The 22,069-nt window shown below is 51.9% G+C and overlaps 1 protein-coding gene across 1 annotated transcript; it reads right to left on the bottom strand.

Annotated features, from left to right (window-relative positions):
* Positions 1-5,855: 5,855 nt before the first annotated feature.
* LOC120385121 (aquaporin FA-CHIP-like) lies at positions 5,856-21,128 on the bottom strand. Its single transcript, XM_039504234.1, has 4 exons — positions 20,607-21,128; positions 11,790-11,951; positions 11,343-11,423; positions 5,856-8,714 (listed from the first exon to the last, which is right to left on the bottom strand). Exons 1-4 carry the CDS (start codon positions 21,126-21,128, stop codon positions 8,526-8,528), a joined length of 954 nt encoding a protein of 317 aa, XP_039360168.1. The 3' UTR covers positions 5,856-8,525.
* Between the last annotated feature and the right edge of the window lie 941 nt (positions 21,129-22,069).

The following is a 22,069-nucleotide window of genomic DNA, read 5'->3' as shown; positions in this document are numbered from 1 at the left end:
AGTTATTGCAAAGACGGCTGATTTAAGCTCGCCTCAAACCCGTCTGATCAGCTCTGTCCTCCTTTCACTCCCAGGAGCTCAGTGGTGGGCCATACCCCAGCGGTCCCCACGGCAACCACCTCCCTAACCTCCCCACGGAGCAGCCCCAACAACCAGCTCTTCACTGAACACCATGGGGCCGACCAGGGCTCCTGCTCCAGTGCACGATGGAGCCTGCGCAGTTCAGTATGTCGAGCTGGACAACACCAGAAATTGATGCAAAGGAAGGGACATTTTGCTGCAGGGATTGGGTGTCAAAATGGGCAGGGAAAGGGGGAGAAAGAGGCTGGGCAGGGGGGAGACGGAGGCAACCTCCACCCAATGACAATCACCCCCAAACCAATCCAGACACCTCCTGCCGGCTTCCAAAACCCCACTGCACCCCTCCATCCTACACAGGACGACTCTGGCCAGCGCCCCGGAGACTGCACTTCCTGAGCTAACTGCATGAGCTGCTGCAGCTTGAGCTAAAACTAGCTGGCCGTGTCTGTAACAGAGACCCGTCTTCTCCGGAGCGGGCCCCCTCGGCAGTGTGCTACGCCAGCACCTTCCTGCAGGTTACTCACGGCCACGCTTCTGAACCTGGACTCCCCCACGCCAGACAACCCCTCCTGAAGCTGATTTCCCCAAGGGGCTGAATCCCTCCCCACCCAGGGACAGCATTAATCACGGGAACTCTGATATCGCCCTGGGTGCCCTGAAAAAGCCGTAACACTTTGCATGGCTTGAGCCCCTCCAATCCAAGGATCTCAGAGCACTTTACAAGTGTCACTCAGCCTCATGACTAGGGTGACCAGATGAGATGAAGAAAATATCGGGACAAAGATCTGTTGGGACGTGGGACAACCACCCAAATATCGGGACGGTCCCAATTTTATCAGGACGTCTGGTCACCCTACTCAGGACAAGGCTGGGGGGGGGGGGTGCTGTAGGTTTTAGTAGCTCCACCTTGCAGACAGAAAGCTGAGGCCTGAGGGCCCAGGTCCTCAAAGGATTTAGGCACCCAACTCCCATTGACATGAGGGGGAGCCAGGTGCCTAAATACCTTTGCAGCTCTGGGACTAGGAGTTTAAGTGACTGGCCCGAGGTCACATGCAGAGTCAGCGACAGAGCCGGCAAGAGAACCCAGGCATCCTGAGGCGTAGTCCTGTGCTTCAGCCACAAGATCATGCTCCCTCCCGGAGGCGGGAATAGAATCCAGGAGTCCTGACTCCTAGCCCCTTGCACAAACCACGCTCGCTGATGAGAGTAGTTCCCAGAGGCGAAGGGAACCGGAAAGCTTTGCACCGGGAAGCGGGGGGTGGGGACGCAAACGCAGGTGGCCTGAGGAATGCTCCTGCCAAGCGTGCTTGTTCTCTGCTTCCACTTCTCCTCAACACTCGTGGCCCTTGTGCCAGGACATGCCACGTGAAGCCCAAGAGAAATGCACCTGGGATTTGCTTTTCTGGATCTCACACCAGCCCACAGGGCGGTGCATCATGCTGTTTGGTGTCCCCTGGATGTCTTCCTGATGGTGCCCACTGCCGCTGCAAAACCCAGCCCAGCCAGGAGAGCAGAAGGTACCTGACTGTCCCAAGTATGCCATCCTCCCCCAAACACACCATACAGCCCCTGGCAACCATGAGATCCCTCCCGCCCTGCAGGTTGGGAGCCCTGATAGACACATTACAGCAGCTCACAGCTAGTCACGCTGCCTTGCAAGGATCTACCTAGGCTGCCCGCCTGGCCCCCGGCTACCCCTCTGCAATGTAACGGAGTCACTCTCTGGCCACCCTGGGAGGCAGGCCACTGCTCTTATCCCCCATTTTATAGCTGGGGAGCCGGGGCACAAAGAGACTCAGTGACCAAGCGCAACACAAGAATCCTGCAGGAGGGACTTCAACACGGACCTCCCAGAATGCCACGCTCAAGCCCTCACCACCGCACTACCCTCGCTCTGGAGTCTCCGGGACGATGATCAGCGCTACCCACTGCCTGCACCAATATCCCCACAGGGCCCCAGGTAAACTGACTTCTCTGACACAGAGCCTCCTTCCATCCCACAGCAACCCCAGCCCCCCATAGCCACTTACAGTATCGGGAGAGAGAACACATAAAGAGACGATTGATAACAGCACTTTCCCCGGCCAATCTTTGTAGTCGGTTTCATTTAGCCGGTTGTCATTGAAAGTGGAGTTTCTGATTCAGGGCTGTAGTAGGCTCTCTCGCACCAACGCCCTGCTCTTCCATTATTTAATATGCCTCGCACATCTCCTCCCGCTCATGTGACAAACCTCCTCTTGCACACGCGCTGGTGCACTCGCACGGGGGCGGGAGGACGCCTGTTGTATTTTCAACCGTTTTGATCTGTGAGCGCTTAAACTGCAGCAGGGGAAATGCTGCAGCATCTTTAGCTGGACACAGAAACTTTTGACATTAGCTAGCCCAGCGTAGTGTGATAATAATGCCAATCTCTAGACCCCTGGGGGGAAAAAAACCCGCAAGGTTCAATTATTTTTCTAGCAACTGCCAAATCCAGAAAGAAACCGGCCAGGCTGGTCACACCGGCCAGATGGTAACCCTACCATCAGAGCACAATCCCAGCCCTCTCCGGAGGCAGCCTGCCTTATCAGCTGTCCCAAGCTTTCTGTGGCAGCCCCATAGACTGTGTATTATAGGCAGTAGGGGTGAAAAACCAAGACGTAAGCGCTGCCCAGGCCCTGCACTCTGGCTCTGGGCAAGGGGGAATTTCGTCCTAAATTAAGTGTCACCTATAAGGTGCTCCTCTGTGGCTCCCCCGCCCGCTCGGGGCACCAACACGCTCCCTTGTAACGATGGCCCAGGCTGTAGCAAGCGCTCCAGGACGATACGCTCGGCCCATCGCCAGCTCTGTCTCAGGGGCAACCGGCCGCTGCTTTAGCATCTCTCTGCTGTGGCTTGATCTCCTCCCGCAGCAGCCTGGCTGGGGCTGTCCCAGCTGATGGACAGAGGAGGGTGGCCATGAGGATGGAGCTGCAGATCAGACCCCTGCTGTTGATTTGCGAGTGGGATTTGAAAAGCATGGGGCAGAATCACCCTCTTTGTTTCCAAACCTTTCCATGGGTGTGACCAGACGACCTCCTGGATCCGCCCCCTTTTTCTCCCCACCCATTGTACTCCTGGGGTTTAGCTTTGCAGACAGGAAATCTGGGGAAGGAGCCCCGCAGAAGCCTGTGTCTTGTTATACAGAAGCAGTTGGGAACTAATAGAGTGTCTCTTTTAAGCACCGAACACCACACTAACTTCCTCCCTGCCTCAGTCTCCCCAGTGTTAATTCAAGTGCTTTCTCCTCTGCAGCTTCTGCTGTTCAGAACCATTTCTCTTCCCCACTGATGCTCCATGGACTTTCCGATCTCACTTGCAAACCTCTCTCTTCCCCCACTGCCTGCGATAGTGACCTGATGAGCTAATGCTTTCTTTTATTCCCCACGAGCTGCCTTTCCCGTCCTGTATTCTGTAATTCATACCGTTCGCCATCTGCTGCCTTTTATTACTTAACTATGTACAGTGCTTTGGGGACAGTTTGCATGAAGAACGCCAGGCAGCCCCATGCTGGGTATGTTTGCTGGGCTGTTCTCAGTTGCTCATAAGGTCGGCCTGCTGGAGAGGCGGGCAGTTTGTGGGGATTCACTCAACAGCCATAGGACTAGAGAGACAACCGCCTAGACTGCGCGTGCGTGCTTGATGGAATGGGAACTGCTGATCTGCTTTAGCTCCCCTGGGAGGGTAGGTGTTTGAGGCTCTGCTGTTGCCATGAGGTCGGATGTGGTGTGTGGCGTATTGACAACAGCTGCGACAGCAGGAAGGATGGGGGAGTGGTCAGGGTATTAGCCTGGGACTTGGCAGACCCTGAGGCAATTCCCTGCTTCCCCAAACAATTCCTCTGTCACCTTGGTCAAGACCCTTAGCTTGTTCAGCTGTGAAATGGGTTGAACAGCACTAAAGGGTCTGACATGTTCTGACACTATATATCAGTGGGGGCCAGATAAGCCCCAGTCCTATCTCTCAGTGGCCTGTACTTATTACACCACCTTCCCACGATGCAACTTTTGTGCATGGGAGGGGACAGCAGGACAGTAAAGGCCAAAGGCTGGCGGCTGACTCAGCCATCTGCCCCGCATGTGAGCTCAGCTAGGCAGGTCCCCTGTATTCCTTGAGCCTCACTCAACTCTTCTCAATGAACTGGGGGACCAGTAGACGTGTCCGTAGGTGCCTTGTCTAGGCAGCTCTCTCTGTAGTCCTGTGGGGAAACAGAGGCCAGAGAAGACGCGTGCCTCGGAACGTCTCCTTGTCTTCCTCCCACGCAAAGGAGAGGCTGGGGAGCAACAGGGCAGGGAGCTGATCAAGGGAATATTAAAGAACAGATTTGTAGGAAGAGATTGTTTTCCCTCTGGTGTTTCTGCATTGAAAAGACCTCTCCTGCCCTCTAGTGTCTCAAACCCACCCCTGCTGTTCTTGGAAGGAAAGTGTTTATAAAAGCAGGAAGAAAAACATCTCAATGGTTTGATTGTTTTTCCCGGACTTTCTCTGTGCTCCTTGGCTTCCAAACAACTGGGAAAGTGCTGAGCCATTAGTGTGAGCCAGTCACTTTGAAACACGGTGAGAGTGAATGACTCGAATCTGGCTGGGAACAGAATCATCTAGTCTGACCTCCTGCAAACCCAGGCCCGAGAACTTCACCTAGAGATTCCTGCATCAACTCCATAACTTGGGCTTGAACCAAAGCAGGTCATTTAGAAAGACAGTCGTACTGGATTTAAAGACTCCAAGTGTGGAGACCCTACCACACTCTTTGGTAAATTATTTCAGTGGTTAATTACCCTCACTGCTAAAAATGTATACTTTATTTCCTGGTTGTGTTTGTCAAGCTTCAGGTTCCGACCACAGATCTTGTTCTGCCTTTGCTAGACAGAAGCTCCCCCCAACCCCAATTTCAGATGTCTTCACCCCAGGTAGGTGCTTGTGGACTGTAATGAAGTCACTACTGAACCATCTTTTCGATAGGGTCTATTGACTATGCTTCTTGAGTCTCTCACTGTACGGCAGGTTTTCAAGATCATGCTCTTCTCTGAAACCGCTCTAATTCTAGAACATCCTTTTCAAAGTGAGGACAGCAGCCCTGGACGCTAATCCGATAATGGTATCACCTCCCTCTCCTCCTCAGTATTCCTTCACTGTAAGCCCTTTTTGCTACATCACACTGGGAGCTCAAGTCCAGGTGGTTATCTACAATGACCCCTGTTGAAAGGCCTTTCCAGAGTCACTGTATCCCAAGACACAGTCCCTGCTCCTGTAAATGTGACCTGCACCCACTGTTCCCAGATGCATGACCTTGCAGTTGGCTGGTTTAAACACACGTTCTTTAGTGGTACCCAATTTACCAAGCGATCCAGACCCTCTGTATCAGAGACCTGCCCTCAGCATTATTTATCATCCCATCAATTTGTATTTAGCCCATAAGCTCTTCTGGGCAGGGGCCATCTGTCACTATGTGTCTGTACAGCCCCTGACACAACAGGGTCTTAGTTGTGGGCCCTACGTGTTACTAGTAATACAGACAATAAATCATATATTGTTACAAGGACATCACAGGTGTCCTTTTTGCTGGCATTTCTGCCGAGTCCCAGGACTGAGTGGCTCATGGCAAGGATCTCTCCTATTCCTAGCACGGGTGTCCCCCCGCCCGGAGCAAAGTTAATAAATATGGTGAACCCCAGATGAATAACGGGAGTCCAGAGCACCAAGGGAACACTGCTGCTGTCGTCCAGAAGCGAGGCCCCTAACGGCTTAGGGTAATATGCCAGGGAGAACCAACTCCAGACGGGGTTAGCTCAATTATTTGCTCAGGTCTAATTTAGGCTCCTAACTCCCACTGAAGTCAAAGGGAGTTAGGTACCTAAACACGTTTGGAGATCTGGGTGTCAGTCTCTCTACTACCAGTTAGCACCAGATGTGGTGCCCGTTCTGGAGTCGTTCACCTTGTCTGCTCAGAGCTGGACTGAGGGTCCCCCAAACTCATGTCACCTATGGAAACCCAACAGCCTTCAGGTAGCATCGCCACTCAACCCGGTGCCCTAGAAGTGACAGAACCTTTATAACTCAGTCTCATTCCCGTCCTTGCATTTTAAGAGCCTGTGCATGTGTGGGGGAAAAGATTTAACCAATTCAAACGCCAGTAGATCCACAAGGCCAGTTCATTCCAGCCAAACATAGCGAGTGACGCTAGGGTAGACGATTCCATTTCCCACGTTACGCTGTATTGATTAGCTTGTTGCAGCTGCACTTGGCTACCGTCGTTTATTTCAATCAGCGGGGAGTCATTTCAATGCACTCCTGGGAGAGGCAGCTAATGAGACAGGGTTTTATTTAAAGAAGCCCTGCAGTCCCTAGCCCCTGAGCTGTTCAGGGCTGTAATGTATGGGGACAGTTTTATGAGAAGATGCCATCATGTGACATGATTAGATCTGCCTTTGTGCAACCAGGGTGGTGAAAAATAGGTGGAGCCCATTGCAGGCCTGCCGAGTTTAGTGTCTAGTGATTAGACCAGAGGTCTGGACATAAGAAGTCCTGGGATCTGTTTGCGCCTCTAGCTCTGAATATTGGGGGTGGGAGTGGGGATTCATTTAGGCCTAGCTCCCACTGATTTCAATCAGAATTAGACACTTCAGTCCCTTGGAAGATCTGTGCCTTACACACTCTGCACTGCAGTTTCCCCAGTCTATCAAAAGGGGCTAATAACCCCTTTCTGTAACGGGGGACTGCAAGGGTTAATTAATGCTGGTTGAAGGGGTGTGAAGAGCTGCCCCTCTGGAGCAGAGAGGCACTGCCTAGGCGGATGGAACCGAGCATCTCGCTAATTCCTTTCTCCACAGGATTTTCCCTTTGAGTTTTTAGTGTATTCAGTGCTGCTGGAAAGTGCCAGGTTCACAGGCCGGGAGATCGATTGGGTAGCACGTCACACCCCAGCAGCCTAGAACGGGTTGAAGGACCCCTGCCCGTCCCATGGCTGGGAGAGGTAGATGAGGAAGGGGACGCTGGCTCCGGAGGACAAGGCAGTGTCCCCTTCTCCCAGCTTCCGGAGGCAGGGAAAAGCTTCTGGGGACTGTCAACCCTTGGCTGGGGGAGACAGAGCGAAGATTGCATCCTTGCTTCATGCAGGAGTCACTGCACAAGGGGCCAGGTAGGGAAAGATCGGGGTCTAGCGGGGTCATTTCTAGGCCACTGCAGGCTCTGAGTAGGGGGTTGCAGCCTTGTTTCAAAGACTCTTTTCCTGAATTAACTTTAAAATCAACCCCTGCGAAGCCCTGCACTTACTGCAGAGTGAGTGTAAAAAGCATCCAGGGTCATGCCAGAGCCCATCATTGTAGTGTCAGATCTCCTCCCCGACAGCAAGACCCATCTCGCACTCCTTGCTTCCCTGCCTGGAGGGGAGATGGCTTGGTTAGCTTGTGGGGGAAGGGGGTTGTTTGTTTTTGTTTGTCGTGCATGTGGGTGAGTGCTGTGCATAGGTGTGAGCAGGCAGGTGTGCAAAGCCAACAGCAGCTGGCACAATCCCATATAGATCTGAATTCTGTTCATTCCAGCAATGGACGGGGTTAACACCCCAGGTGCTTCCAGCTACCCTGACAGTGCCCTTTGAATAGCAGCACTTCCATTAATTGACATTCATTCCCCGGGGCAGGTTTCTCTTTCTGTTCTGGAGACAAGGCAGGGGAGGGGCTCTCTTTGATTGGACCGACTTCTGTTGGTGGACGGGACAAGCTTTCGAGCGCCACAGAGCTCTTCTTCGGGTCTGGGGAAGGAGCCGAGGGTGGAACACAAAGGGAGTGCAAGAGGCCAGAGTTAACACCTACACAGTCATAGGACAAAGGAGGGATAGTGGGTTACAGATGGTTGCAAAGAGCCATCAATCCAGTGTCTTGATTAAGTCTGGGCGGGCAGGGGGCATATGGCTGATGTCTCACACGCAATGGCACTGCCGGGGAGGGCTGAAAGACCTTCACACAGACAGGCACGTGAAAACTGGGCCATTTCACCTCCATCTTTTCCCACTAAAAACCCAAACTGATTATTCAGTATGAAAAATGTCCTGGGTATTTCAGCACGACTATGGCAATGGACACAATGCAAGTCGGGATTCCCAGGAGGAGCGATAGCAGCATGTTCACTGGCAAAGCAAAGTAACGGGTGCACACCCCCAGTTCAGTAAGAGCAAGAGCTGGGAAAATTCGCTGGGTTTGGGGGAAATCTGGGCAGCAAACTGGGAAGGGCACGAAAAAAATCAAACCATTTCCACCCTGGGTTTCAGAGGGCAACAAAAGAAATATGCCCCCAGTGATCTAAACCTAGTAAATATCCCAGCTCTGAGCACAGGGGCAGCGACAGGGAGCATCCTGGACACTTCCCATGGTCCATCAGTCCCCAGACACGAGACTGCATTGTTCGTGGTACATCCCTGCCCTTGCTCCTCAGGGCGCCTCGCTCAATCCCATCTCTTGGGGGCTGCTCTCAGCCTTGGATTGCAGCTTGTGCTCAGCCTTTGGTCCCTCCTGCAGCCTGGTCAGCCACTGGCGGAAACCGCTGCCTGTCGGGGCCAGCACCAGCTCGTTGAGAACGGCCGCGGCCAGACCCCCGCCAAGCGGGCCCAGCCAGAAAACCTGCACAGAGAGCAGGAGCACAGATGTTAATGAGAGTGGGCAACTCTGGGCCTGCCGGGGCTGGGTCGCTTGCAGGGGAACCGGAACAGGAGGGGGACAGGGCTTTGCTCTCTCACTTTTTACTAGCCATAAGGGCAAGCAATGGGGGAGGAGAGGAGTGAGCAGGGGGTGGGGTCTTGGGGGGGGAAGAGGCAGCGTGGAGGCGGGGTCTCAGAGAGAAGGGGTGGTACAAAGGGCAGTGTGGCACAAGGAGGCGGGATCACAGTTCGGGCACCTGTGGCCCCCCAACTTTTCGGGCACTTCCGCTGCTCCTGGATGCTTGCCTGGAGCAAACTGTCCAGGTTGCTAAAGCAATCTCCTTCTCTGGGAGCAAATTGAGGTAGGATATTCTCAAATGCATTGATCGTTCAAACGCATTCACAATATAATCTTAGTGGGTGACTCATGGTCTGCAGCAGAGCTGGTGGATAACGGACTTGTTGATTTGCTGGCAATTCTGAAAAATTGGTGGAAAAAAAACCCCAATCCCTTGTTTCAGCTCGAACAGAAAACAAATCTTTTTCAGAATTTGTCAAATAAAAAAAATTCATTTGGGGTCAAAGTGAAATGTTCTGTTTGACCCAGACTTAACATTTCGGTTTGGCTGCAAGCATTTTTAAATGTTGTTGATTATTTCATTTAAATAAAATGAAATGAAATTTTGAAAGAAAAATCTCTTCGAACTGAAAAATTGAAATGTTTCATTTCAATAATGTCAAAATGAAATATTTCAGTTTTTCAGAATTTTCTTTTTTGTGGTGGTTGTTTCAATTAAAACAATTCCGTGAATCCCACACAAATTTGCTAACCATTTCAATATCACTGAATCTGTCTTCTCACCAAACAAATGTTTGGTTTGAAAAATGTCACCCTTCTCTCAAAGGTGCTGGAATTAGGGGGGCTGCACCCCCTGGCTTTAAGCGGTTTCCATCGTATGCAGGGTTTAGAGTTTGGTTCATTGACTCTCAGCACCTTCACTATAAAAAATTGTTCCAGCCTCTCTGTCACCTGTAGGCCACAGCCAGGCACTGAAGATTGAGACTCAGAAATCTGAGCAGTGTTGTCTCGTTTGGATTGACCCTACTCGTCTATATTAGAGGCAGAGATGCTAGCAGTGCCTATAGTTAAGGTTGCCTGACACTTTCCATTATCGGACCCTTTAGTGGTTAGAGTTGCTTGTATCTTTGCCAAACATTTATTGCTCATGCTGACATTCCTCATGTAGTATGGCTGAATTTTGAGGGGGAGTTTCAGCAAAAATGGTTCAGCTCTTTCTAAGAATGAAATTCAGGGAAAATACATTGCTTGGCCCATGTTAAAACAATTCCCAGCGCTGTCGCATTGAGAAGCTCCAGGGCCTCCATGCTTTGGAGCAGGGGCTTGAAATGGGCACCGTTTAATGTCCTTTTAACATAGGCTGGTGTGTGTCATTGTGGCCACAGCCGCCACAAAGGCCACAGTCGCCACTGAGGGAGAACCCAGGATCATCAGCACCGAAAACACAAGGCAAGATCCCCAGCTAGTGTAGATCAGCCCAGCTCCATTGAAACAAATGCAGAGGTGCCTATTTGCACCGGCTGAGGCTGCAGGCCACAGGCATCTACCACTTCAGCAGAGGGAATTGCTCTGTCTCTCACATGAAGTTAAATTGCTCTGTTTCTCTTGTTGTAGTCGCTTGGGCCAGCTCCTAGTGGGAAGTATAATCACACCCACAGGTCACTTTGTGAGGGGTTCCCCAGCTGTGGAAGTTCCTTCACCTGCCCCCGACTCAAACATAGAACATCTCAGGGCCTTGAAGTCAATAACAACACTCCTTTTGAGTCCAGTGGGGTCAGGGTCTAAGAGTCTCTGAGAAAAGGCAATGAGATTTGCAACAATTGGGTGTTTTGCCTTTTTCTTTTCTTTTTTTTTTAATCCCTCCAATTCCCTTACAAGTTGAGTCTTTTTATGGAGACATGAATAACAGGGGAAGCCTGCACAGGATTGCGCTCTGCACGTATCCTGATTGAGAGCTTTAATAACCCACCGCGCGGGAAGCACTTTTCTGTCGCCCTCGTGAAGCAATGAAGGAAATTGGCATCATCAGTCTCAAACAGAGGAAGAAAAGGCAGCATTGTCAGCAGTGGTACTAAAAACGCATGCTTTGCCCAAAGCAGCGGCAAAGGTAACACAATCTTCACTGAAACTGTCTGGCATTTCATCTCCCAGGGAGCTGGGCCCCTATACCATTGTAAGTTAGGCACGACCCATTGGATTAAGTGGAGTGACACCGGTATGGAACCGGCAGGAGATCGGAATCAGGCTCTGTTCTTAAGGCCAGCTGTGGTTATTCTCTCCAGTGGACCTGATTCTGCCTCTATTACAGGGGATAATGCATGAAAAGGAGAGGGCCCAGCTTGACCCTCAGATCCCAGGAGGCTCTTGCAATTCTGGTAGCTAGAAATTACCTATTGCTTTACTTGGAACCTGGGCACACTTGATCTGAGTAATCAATAAACCTAGAGACCCCTTTGTACAGTCGCTTGCTGGAAAAGAGTCGGACTTGAAGCACTGCACAGTCTAAACCGGGCGTGGAAATTGCTCCCTTACCCAGTGATTAGCAAATTCAAAAGTAATCAAAGCGGGGCCCAGTGACCGGGCGGGATTCATGCTGCATCCGGTGTAACCGATCTGGAGAGAAAGAGTGACAGAGACACAAGATAAACACGGAGGCTGCAGAAGTTGTCAAGCAGGGGTGAAGCGGGGGGAGCGCCAGGATCCCAAGTAGCAGGATAATTTCTGCAGATGCATGAGCCCGACACCTTAGGGTGCAATAAGACCCCCGCAGCAGGCCTGCGTCTGCTGACTCAGGCGTGGACTGCAGGGCTGTAAATTGCGGCCCCAACGTCTCCACGGCAGTTTTACAGCCCTGCAGCATGAGCTCCGCAAGTCCAAATCCAAAGACTCCCAGGTGAGTTCTGCCCAAGGGCGGCCTGCAGGACCAGGCTTCCTGAAAGGGACGAGCTGCTGCTAGCTTGATGTGACCGAAGTACTCACGGCAACCAGGTGCCCCAGCATGACAGAGAGCCCGATGACCAGGTGCCCGCCCTTGGAAGGGTCTCTCTTGCTCCCGGACGTGGCGAGGATGCAGAGGACCAGCTGGAAGGAGATGATCACCTCTATGCCGAGGGCTTGCGGGAGCGAGACCCCCGGAGCCAGCTGTGCTTTCAGAACCAGAGACACAACAACAGCGTTACAAGGTGGAGAGGTTCTGCTGGGCCAGGCTCCGGCTTCTGCTTGGCTATGGGGAATGGCAGGCACCAGTGCAGATAATGCCTCCGGAGTGCTCCCAGCCCAGGCTCAGGGGTGTTCACAGCATAGGAGGACAGGGCAGGCTACCACAGCCCAGGCAGCTGCTGGCCAGAGGATTTTCTGTTAAGGCCAAAGCCCTTCATGCCCTGGCAGCAATGGTACCTTACTGTCACTCTTTTCTTCCACCATCATTTACAAACAGGGGCGAGGGCACTGGACTGGCACGCAGAGTTCAGTTCCCCGCATGGCCACTGCCTGCTGGGCTGCCCTTCAGGGAGTCACTTCCCTGCTCTGTGCCTTAGTTTCCCCATCTGTACAATGGGGATAATGATACAGACCTCCTTGTAAAGGGCTTTAAGCTATACTAATGGAAAGCCCTAGGTATGAGTATTATCGTCACCAGAGACATTCGGCAACCTGCACCTGTGTGTGAACACACACACACACACGCACAACCATAAAGCAGCTTACAAGTGTGCGATCACATAGATCCAACAACACCTCTCCTCCGTATACTGCAGTTCCACACTCACTGGCCCCACGCTCTGAGAGAGAGGCACACACCACCACCCCCAAATTCACACCCACACATCAGCCCTTTGCCCAGAGCTGTATGGGCACACCCAGACAGCACCTTCCCTTGCACCTGTAGAGATGATCACAAACACACCACATCCTCTGACCCTTCTCTTTTTTTAATTCTTACTCATGTTTATCACATCAGTGCCTAAGGACATGAGAACGGCCAGACTGGGTCAGACCAAAGGTCCATCTAGCCCAGTATCCTGTCTTCTGACAGTGGCCAATGCCAGGTGCCCCAGAGGGAATGAACAGAACAGGGAATCATCAAGTGATCCATCCCCTGTCTCCCATTCCCAGCTTCTGGCAAACAGAGGCTAGGGACACCGTCCCCGCCCATCCTGGCTAATAGCCTCCATGAATTTTTCTAAGGTTTTTTTGTTTGTTTGTTTGTTTTTAACCCTGTTATAGTCTTGGCCTTCACAACATCCTCTGGCAAGGAGTTCCACAGGTTGACTGTGTGTTGTGTGAAGAAATCCTTCCCTTTGTTTTAAACCTAATGCTTATTAATTTCATTTGGTGAGTCCCAGTTCTTATATGAGAAGGAGTAAATAACAACACATTCTTATTTACTTTCTCCACATAGCCATGATTTTATAGATCTGTCATACCCCCCCGTCATCTTTTGTCCCAGTCTTATTAATGTCTCCTCATACAGAAGCCGTTCCATACCCCCAATCATATTTGTTGCCCTTTTCTGAACCTTTTCCAATTCCAACATTTTTTTTTGAGATGGGGCAACCACATCTGCACGCAGTATTCAAGGTGTGGGTGTACCATGGATTTATATAGAGGCAATAGAATCTCTTATTATCTAACCATTTCTTAATGATTCCCAACATTCTGTTCATTGTCACTGCCACTGCACATTGACTCTTTCCTGAGCAATAACAGCTAATTTAGACCCCATCATTTTATATGTACAGTTGGGATTATGTTTTCCCAACGTGCATTACTTTGCATTTACCAACACTGAATTTCATCTGCCATTTTGTTGCTCAGTCACCCAATTTTGTGAGGTCTCTTCGTAACTCTTTTCATCTGCTGTGGATTTAACTATCTTGAACAGTCTTGTATCATCTGCAAATTTTGCCACCTCACTGTTTACCCCTTTTTCCAGATCATTTATGAATATGTGGAACAGGACTGGGCCCAGTACAGATGCCTGGGGGACACCACTATTTACCTCTCTCCATTCTGAAAATGGGCCATTTATTCCTACCCTTTGTTTCCTAGCTTTTAACCAGTTACTGATCCACAAGAGAACCTTCCCTCTTATCCCATGGCAGCTTATTTTGCTTAAGAGCCTTTGGAGAGAGAGTCAAAGGCTTTCTGAAAATTTAAGTGCACTATATCCACTGGATCCCCTTTTCCACATGCTTATTGACCCCCTTAAAGAATTCTAGTAGATTGGTGAGGCATGATTTCCCTTTACAAAAACCACATTGACTCTTCTCCAACAAATTATGTTCATCTCTGTGTCTGATAATTCTGTTCTTTACTATAGTTTCAACCCATTTGCCAAGTACTGAAGTCAGGCTTACCGGACGGTAATTGCCAAGATCACCTCTGGAGCCATTTTTTAAAATTGGCATCACTTTAGCTAATCGCCGGTTATTTGGTACAGAAGCTGATTTAAATGATAGGTTACAGATTACAGTTAGTAGTTCTGCAATTTCATGTTTTAGTTCTTTCAGAACTCTTGGGTGTTACCATCTGGTGCTGGTGGTTTATTACTGTTTAGTTTATCAATTTGTTCCCAAACCCCCTCTAATGACACCGCAATCTGGGACAGTTCCTCAGATTTGTCACCTGAAAAGAATGGCTCGAGTTGGGGAATCTCCCTCACATCCTCAGCCATGAAGACAGACGCAAAGAATTCATTTAGTTTCTCTGCAATGGCCTGGTCATCCTTGAGGGCTCCTTTAGCATCTCGATTGCCCAGGGGTCCGAGTGGTTGTTTAGCAGGCTGCCTGCTTCTGATGTACTTCAAGAAAATTTTGCTGTTACTTTCTGAGTCTTTGCTAGTTGCTCTTCAAATTTGTTTTTGGCCTTCCTAATTATATTTCTACACTTCACTTATCAGAGTTTATGCTCCTTTCTATTTTCCTCAATAGGATTTAATTTCCACTTTTTAAAGGATGCCTGTTTATTACTCACTGCTTTTTTTACTTTATTGTTTAGCCAGGGTGGCTCTTTTTGGGTCCTTTTACTGTTTTTTTTTTAATTTGGGGTATATATTTAAATTTGAGCCTCTATTATGGTGTCTTTAAAAAGTTTCCATGCAGCTGTCAGGGATTTCACTTTGTGCGCTGTCCCTTTTAATTTCTGTTTCACTAAATCCCTCATTTTTGTGTAGTTCCCCTCTCTGAAATTAAATGCTACCATAGGGGGCTGGTGTGGTGTCCCCCCTAGGATGTTAAATTTGAATTATAATATGGACACTGTTACCAAGCCATCCAGCTATAGTCACCTCTTGGGCCAGATCCTGTACTGCACTTAGGACTAAATCAAGAATTGTGGGTTTTAGGACTAGATGCTCCAAGAAGCAGTCATTTAAAGTATCATGAAACTTTGTCTCTGTATCCCATACTGAGATGTACCCAGTCAATAGGGGGCTAGTTCAAATCCCCCATTATTATGGAGTTGATTTCTATAGCCTCTCTCTCCCTGAGCATTTCACAGTCACTACCACCATCCTGGTCACTATGTCACACCATCCACTCACTGCAAATGGCACCCTCTGCTCGCTGCCCTGGGGGATTAGCTCTGCCAGCTTGCACTCTCCCTTCAGTGTTTTCTTCCCCTGATCTCTCTCACTCTGCTGTCCAGCTCACTCCCAGGCCTGCAGCTTCCTCTCTGTGGCTTGGCCCTGCAGCAAAATCACTAAAATCCTCCCCTTCCAGGGAATTCGCAGCCTTTCCAGACCTGCTGTCTGGCTGATGCCTCCAATGCCCTGGCTACTCCCCAGTGGCTGGTAGGGGAATCCAGGCCTGCCCTCTACACGGGGGTGCAGCCCAGAGACCCTGTAACAAGCAGCCACAGTCCTAGCTCTTGCTGCTGTTTCCCTGGGCTTCTTCCTACATATCCAGCTGCCCCCAGGTTTGCCAGCCTCCAACTCCCTCCACTTGCAGAGTGACTGCAGCCTATTTCCCCTCAGCCCTTCCAGCAGCAGACCCCTAAACACACCTCCCTCATCCCAGAAAATGACTGTCCTGTTTCAGCAGCAGAAGCCCCTACTGGTAGCCAACTACCTGGCTTTATACAAGCCCTGCCCCTTCCTGCACAGGTGAGTCTGTTCCTACTCAGCTGCCTCCAGCCTAACGCTCCCCCTGTTTGCAGCCTCGTTAACTGATTGGGCCCAGTTGGCCTAATTCAGCTCTTGCTGGGCTCCTGTGAGGAGCTCACCCCATCCCAAACTGAGGGAGGGGGAATGAGAGTTATTTGCAAGGTCAAAGCAGGTAAACACACACACCAGTGAGTTACAAGCTGAGGTTCCAAAAGCTAATAGTAGCTGCTGTATACGCAATGAAAATGATCGGGGGAGGGCACATGACTCTTGAGGAGAGGCTGAGGGAACTGGGCTTGTTTAGTTTGCAGAACAGAAGAGCAAGGGGGGATTTAATAGCAGCCTTCAACTGCCTGAAGGGGGGTTCCAAAGAGGATGGAGCTGGGCTGTTCTCGGTGATGGTAGATGACAGAACAAGGAGCAATGGTCTCAAGTTGCAGTGGGGGTGGTTTAGGTTGGATATTAGGAAAAACTATTTCATTAGGAGGGTGGTGATGCACTGGAATGGGTTACTTAGGGAGGGGATGGAATCTCCTTCCTTAGAGGTTTTTAAGGTCAGGCTTGACAAAGCCCTGGCTGGGATGATTTAGTTGGGAATTGGTCCTGCTCTGAGTAGAGGGTTGGACTAGATACCTCCTGAGGTCCCTTCCAACCCTGATAGACTATGATTCTATGACTACCAGATTGAGGTGGGGAAGTCCTGCCCCATTGAAGTCACTGGGAAAAAACTGTTGACTTCAGTAAGGCCAGGGTTTCACTGGGTGTATTACCTGGTAGCTGTTCCAGTTAGTCCCTGTCCCAGCCTGGAGAGAGATATTAATCCCTAGATCTGCAAAGGGTCTTGTATCAATCCCTTGTTATGTGGCAATTAATGTAAAGGTCACTACAGCTTTATAGAAATGCTAAGAACAAGTGGATTATGTCTGTGGCACTCAGTCTCATGAGGCAATGTTGGGAGGCAGCAGCAGACTTCATGCACACCGCTCTCTGTGTGAACTCCGACTTTCTTTCCAAAGGGTTTGGTCTCAATTTTGGAGATTTTCATGAGAGGGGTTAGAATCACAGAATATCAGGGTTGGAAGGGACCTCAGGAGGTCATCTAGTCCCACCCGCTGCTCAAAGCAGGACCAATCACCAGACAGTTTTTTTACCCCAATTCCCTAAATGGCCCCCTCAAGGATTGAGCTCACAACCCTGGGTTTAGCAGGCCAATACTCAAGCAAATGAGCTCTCCCTCCTCCTCCCACAAGAGGTTTGCTGCACTGGTGAGAACCAGGCACCGTGCAGATAAAAGCTTGCTCCCCCCCCTCACCCCCCGTTGTGGTCCTACACCACTCTGCGATGAGCTTCCTATCGCTAGGGTGACCAGAGGTCCCGTTTTGGCTGGGACCGTCCCTTTTTTAAGCCCTATCCTGGATTTTTTGGCAAAGGTGGCGTTTGTCCCGTTGGCTCTCGCCAACTCGATCCACAAGGTTTTTTTGTCAAAAAGTGGGATGTGGCAGAACATGCTGGGGCGGGGCGGTGGTGAGCGGAGATCCCAGCCCCGCACAGCGTGGGAGGCAGGGATCGGGCGGGTGGCAGGCAGGGCTCAAGCAACGCCGGCCCCAACTTATGGGGGAGGCCAGGTAGGGCTTGGGCGAGCAGCAATGCCAGCCCCCTGGGAGGGGAGTTCAGGTGAATGGCTGGGGCCAGCCCCATTGTGGGGGGCAGCTCAGGCAAGTGGTTCGGGCCACCCTTGTATGTGGGGGGGAGCCTTGGGCTCGCCCCGTGTGGTGTCCTGTTTTCCCTGTGGGAAATACGATCACCCTGCTTATTGCAATCCTGAGACCTCGCACATTTCTGCCAACGTGCCTCTCTCCTGGCCTGCGAAACCCCCTGCAATTCAGGTGGGAACCCACCCCTGCCGCTGCTCCTGAATCCTGATCTGCAGCTCCCCCTGCCCGGGCCAGTCTTGAGGCCGCCCCCGCGCTCTGCTCTGCCAAACACCTCCGCTCTGGCCTGTCCCTGAGGAGGGGGGCTGGTGGGGGTAGCAAATTGTGACGGAGGCAGCAAAAAACAGTACCTAGGTGTCAGTAACGGCTGCTGGTAGGGGACTGGGACGCGGGAGCGCTCCGGAGCTCTGCGCTGGCAGGCTGCTGTATTGCCAACCCGCGTGGCTGGGGGAGCAGAAGGAAGAAGGGTGCCGGGGGCCCGGGGCGGGCTCTGTACTCAGGCAGGTAGCTCGGGGGGCGGGAGCTGTTTGCACAGCCCTGGGACCTGCCCTGGCATCTGGAGTCATGTGGAGGGGAAAGGTAGGGGGGCGGGGCGGGGCTGGGGGTGGGGACAGTGGGGCACCTTGCCACCAGGCCCGTGGGGCAGGAAGAGGTGGGTCGGCGAGGGAGGGCACCGTGCCCTGGGAGGGGATTCCGGTGGGTTGGAGGAGGGGGCATTTAGTAACACGACGTGAAGAGCTACCCAGCCCCTCAGCTTGTGACCACGTCTGCCATCACTCTCATGATAGGAGACAAGGGCAGGGGCTGTGTCCTCCCATAGACGCCCCCCGCAATAAGAGGTTCCCCCTTGCAAACCCGGAGGCTTCTAGCAAATGGAGGCCAGGCCCTGCCTGCAAACGGAGAGGCAACGCCAATGACTGCTGACGTGTCTGCTCCAGGGATTATTCCGGGGACGCAGCGCAGGGATCAGACTGGATGATCGCGGGGGTCCCGTCTCACCTTGGGATCTACGAAGAGCCTCCTCTGCCTGTCCGGGCCTCAGTCTTTGCCCTGTGTGGTGCCTACTACCATGTCAAGGTAGTAGTCCCACTTTGAACTTTAGCGTCCAAAAGGTGGGGACCTGCATGTACCCTTCTAAGCTTAAATCCTAGCTTAGATCTGATAGCGCTGCCACCAACCAAAATATAGTGTTTTGGTTCACTTTCCATTCCCCCCAAACCTTCTCTGGGGAACCCAAGACCCAAACCCCTTGGGTCTTAACACAAAGGGAAATAAACCATTCCCCCACCTTTCCCCTCCCAGACTTTCCCTCCCTGGGTTTCCTGGGAAGGCTTCACCAATTCCCTGGTGAACAAAAATCCAAAGTCCTTGGATTCTTAAAACAAAAAGGCACGAGAGAAAGGGCCCAAGACAGACTAGGCACCACACAGGGCAAAGGCTGAGGACCGGACAGGCAGAGGGGGCTCTTCGTAGATTCCATGATAAGTAGGGTGACCATATCGCAAGCTGAGCCGCGACTGCTCCATGGACTGACGCAGCCTGGCAACACTCAGGCCAGGTCTACGCTACACACTTACATCGGGAGAATTATGGCGCTCAGGGGTGTGAAAAATCCACCCCCCAAGGAATGCAGTGACACCGACCTAGGCCCTGGTGTAGACAGCGCTGCGTTGGTGGGAGAACTTTCTGGAACATTCCACCGTCCTTTTCCACGGAAGGGCTCCGAACCAGGGGGACAAAACCACACCCGATTAGAGTGACAGGCCATATCGCAAGAGTTGTTACTGGACCTGGCTTCAACACCCCCAGAACACAGGCAGTGCCATGGCAGGAAGAGACCCCCTCCCGGCTCCCCAGCCCAGTTTCCTGTCCCAACCAGGAACGGATGAATCTTCAGAGGAAGGGGCACACACTTTATTTTTACCCAAACAATGTGGTGAAACTGGCATGAATTTGCAAAATGTTTTGGTGTTGTGCTGAGCCTGCCCTTTTCACTGAAAAAAGGTTTTGGGCAGCCGAAAAATGTTGCCCGGCTCTATCTTAGCCCTGGTCTACACTCCAAAATTACTTCAGTATAATTACATCGCTCAGGGATGCGAATCCACGTAGCTATATGAACCTAAGCGCCAGTGCAGACAGCGGGTGGATTGACTCAGCTAACTGGAGAAGTTCTCTCCTGTTGGCTTACAGTGTCTTCATTAAAAGCGCTACGGCAGTGCAGCTGCATGCCAATGCAGCGTTTTAAGTGCAGACCTGCCCCTAACCCCCGTTTTTGTTCTGCACTCTTTGGGGCGTTCCTCTCTGCAGCGACAGGCATCCTTTGTGTGCTGGATTCAGTGCAGACTCTCACCCCAGACACACACACTGTGCTCTCTCCCCGGGAGACCTTAATTTCTGATTGGTTTCCTTAATCTAAAATTCTTTTCATCTGGAACTGTTCCTGGGGCTTGTTCTTTGTGTCTGGAAACAAACAACACACTAGAGCTGAGCAAATGATTTAATTTTTTGGTTTAGTCACCAAGCCAAAAAATCTGGGGAAAAAATTATTCATTTTGAACCAAAACTGGATTTTTTTCACTTTCTCTGACTGAAATAACAAATAAACAAAAACACCAACAAAACGTTATTTTCAGACTGAAAAATACCTGAAACAAGCTGGGGGAAAAAGGAACCAAACTATTCTTTCCAGCTTTTGCACTCCACTTTGGGTGGTTTTCAGCCTCTGGTTTTTGATTTGGTCGGTTGGTTTGTAAACCGAATTACATTTCAAAATGAAACACTGTTTTGAAACGAAAAGCCAAACCGTGTCATTTCCAGAGGGTCAGAACAACCTGGTTCCGACACCAAGTTCAGAGGCCCCCTCGCACCCAGTCCAGGGTGCACAGATTTGGATTTGATCCAGGCCAGTCTCTAATGCACATGGCCCACCTCCTGCCTGGGACCTCTCCTAGCAGAGCCAGGGCCCTGGGACTCATTACTCACCTTGTTGACACCCATCTGCCCCCGGGCGTATTCTGGAGTCAGCCCGTAGAGGACAGCCGAGGCGGCGATGCCCCCGAGCAGCTGTGCCAGAATGTAGCACACGGCCCAGGCTGGCCTCACTTTCCCAGCCACCAGCATGGAGACGGTCACCGCCGGGTTCAGGTGGCCGCCGCTCAGGGGCAAGGCACAGTAGGACATGAGAGCTCCCGAGCTCCCGAAGGCCAGCGACACGTGGAGCGGGTTGGGGGAGGCCAAGCTGCAAGAAGCCTGCGTCCCCACGTCCCCCAGGCTGGGGGTGGCAGCAACGGCTGAGGACACGGTACCGCTCGGCTCAGAACCAGCCCCGGAGGACTGGCTCTGGGCAGTGATGCCTGGATTCCCTGGGTCAACGGCAGGCTGAGTCCAAGGAGTGATGGAGGCCAAGCCGGTGAAGAGAAAGATCCCGGTGCCCATAAACTCAGCCAGCAAAGCTTTGAGGAGACAAACGTCCCAAGCTCTGCAGGGCGCCCGGGGCAGCTCCATCCTAAAACGCGGCGAAGGATCCCAGGGCACAAGTGACGCTCTAGGGCTCAGTTCTGTCCCCTTCGCATTTATAGCATCGCCCCCTCCCTCTCCCCTTCTGGAGCAGGTGCTACGCGGATGGACGTCAGCGGGAGGCGGGGACTGGCTTGCGAAGGTATTGACTCCGGCAGGCTTTCCAGAAACAGGGTCCACAGTGGAGCAGTGTCAAGATCAACCACTAGGGGCCTTGGCCAGAGCATGGCTGAGGCCGAGTTGACCCGGCTTGGGCAGGATGGCAGCGGTTGGGCGGGGATGGGGGAGCATGGTCCGGACATACACCCCTCCTACAGACTCCTGCTGACCAACCAGGAGGGATGCAGGATTCCCTTCGGCCGGCTCCCCTGATGGATAGGGGACGATCCGGCCTCCAGCTCTTGCGCGGGGAAAAAAGCTCCTTCCATCTTCCCTCTCCGACGCTGCACAGGGCCTCACCCATCCCAGGGCAATGGAAATATTTACCTGCCTCATGTACAGAGCTGTCGGGCGGCTGAGGGCTGGTCTCTGTATGAGCAGAGTGTTTCCTGTATGAGCCCTCCCGTTGACCTCCGCCGTCTGCAGGCTCCGCCGCTCGTTCCAGCCTGTGGGATAAAACTCTGCTCCCTGCTGCCAGCCGGGAGGGACCCCACAGAGTGCCAAGGAGCTAGTCTCCATTTGCTCCGGCCCTGCGGGATGTTATGATGCTGGCAACCACTTAACACAGCAACCGAGGGGAGATTAACCGGCGGGTTCTTTGATCTGGTTTGCCGGCCCCGCTGCATAGCGCAAATACCTGGGAGGGATCCAGCAGCGGTGGGAAAATCCACCGGGGTCAGAGGTTTTTTTAACCCAAACTTGAACTCTGATCATTTTACAGCTTCCTCATCACCTTGCTCCCTTCCTCCAACCACCCCCCACCCACGGGA

Source organism: Mauremys reevesii, linkage group 17, assembly GCF_016161935.1.
Source record: "Mauremys reevesii isolate NIE-2019 linkage group 17, ASM1616193v1, whole genome shotgun sequence".
NCBI lineage: Eukaryota > Metazoa > Chordata > Testudines > Geoemydidae > Mauremys > Mauremys reevesii.
This window is presented reverse-complemented; position numbering and strand designations above follow the sequence as displayed.